The following is a 1,268-nucleotide window of genomic DNA, read 5'->3' as shown; positions in this document are numbered from 1 at the left end:
GATGCCCCCAACCCTCCGTCCCCCCGCAGCGCATGGATCTGGACCGGCGCCGCGAGGAGGCGCGGAACCCGAAGCGGAAGCCGCGGCTGATGGAGGAGGACGAGCTGCCATCGTGGATCATCAAGGACGACGCCGAGGTGGAGCGGCTCACCTGCGAGGAGGAGGAGGAGAAGATGTTCGGCCGCGGCTCCCGGCACCGCAAGGAGGTCGACTACAGCGACTCGCTCACCGAGAAGCAGTGGCTCAAGGTGCCGCGTCCCCAGGGTCCCCATGGACACCACAGCCCCCATGGACACCATGCCCACGATGTCCCCAAGGGCTCTGTGTCCCCATTGTGCCCCATGGACACCACGTCCCCAATGTCCCCAAGGGCTCCGCGTCCCCAGATGTCCCCCATGGACCACGTCCCCATGGACACCACATCCCCAATGTCCTCAGGGGCTCCATGTCCCCATGTGTCCCCATGGACACCTTGTGCCCTATGGACACCACAGCCCCAGTGTCCCCAGGGGCTCCAGGTCCCCATGGACGCCATGCCCCTGATGTCCCCAAGGGCTCTGCGTCCCCACGTGTCCCCATGGACACCACGTCCCCAGGGTCCCCAGGGGCTCCATGTCCCCATGTGTCCCCCATGGACACCTTGTGCTCCATGGACACCACATCCCCATAGACACCGTGTCCCCGATGTCCCCAAGGGCTCCGCGTCCCCAGATGTCCCCCATGGACACCACAGCCCCCATGGACACCATGCTCACAATGTCCCCAAGAGCTCCACGTCCCCAAATGTCCCCCATGGACACCACAGCCCCAGTGTCCCCAGAGGCTCCATGTCCCCATGGACGCTGTGCCCCTGATGTCCCCAGGGGCTCCATGTCCCCAGATGTCCCCCATGGACACCTTGTGCCCCATGGACACCACATCCCCATAGACACCGTGTCCCCGATGTCCCCAGGGGCTCCGTGTCCCCATGGACGCCATGCCCCTGATGTCCCCAAGGGCTCCGCGTCCCCATTGTGCCCCCAAGGACACCACGTCCCTATGGACACTGCATCCCCAATGTCCCCAAGGACACCACAGCCCCAGTGTCCCCAAGGACTCCGCGTCCTCAAATGTCCCCCATGGACACCACATCCCTGATGTCCCCAAGGGCTCCATGTCCCCATGTGTCCCCAGGGACACCTTGTGCCCCATGGACACCATGCCCACGATGTTCTCAAGGGCTCTGTGTCCCCAAATGTCCCCAGGGACACTTTGTGTCCCATGGACAT

The 1,268-nt window shown here is 64.6% G+C and overlaps 1 protein-coding gene across 1 annotated transcript; it reads left to right on the top strand.

Moving 5' to 3' along the window:
* Positions 1–32: 32 nt before the first annotated feature.
* LOC122193086 (transcription activator BRG1-like) lies at positions 33–1,262 on the top strand. The gene is made up of 2 exons (XM_042893803.1): positions 33–283; positions 716–1,262. Exons 1-2 carry the CDS (start codon positions 33–35, stop codon positions 852–854), a joined length of 390 nt encoding a protein of 129 aa, XP_042749737.1. The 3' UTR covers positions 855–1,262.
* Positions 1,263–1,268: the final 6 nt, after the last annotated feature.

Source organism: Lagopus leucura, unplaced genomic scaffold (assembly GCF_019238085.1).
Source record: "Lagopus leucura isolate 7727_CA_CO unplaced genomic scaffold, USGS_WTPT01 29374-0_obj-0_obj, whole genome shotgun sequence".
In the NCBI taxonomy this organism is placed as follows: domain Eukaryota; kingdom Metazoa; phylum Chordata; class Aves; order Galliformes; family Phasianidae; genus Lagopus; species Lagopus leucura.
The sequence above is the reverse complement of the archived record's forward strand: the minus strand, read 5'-3'. Positions and strand labels throughout refer to the sequence as shown.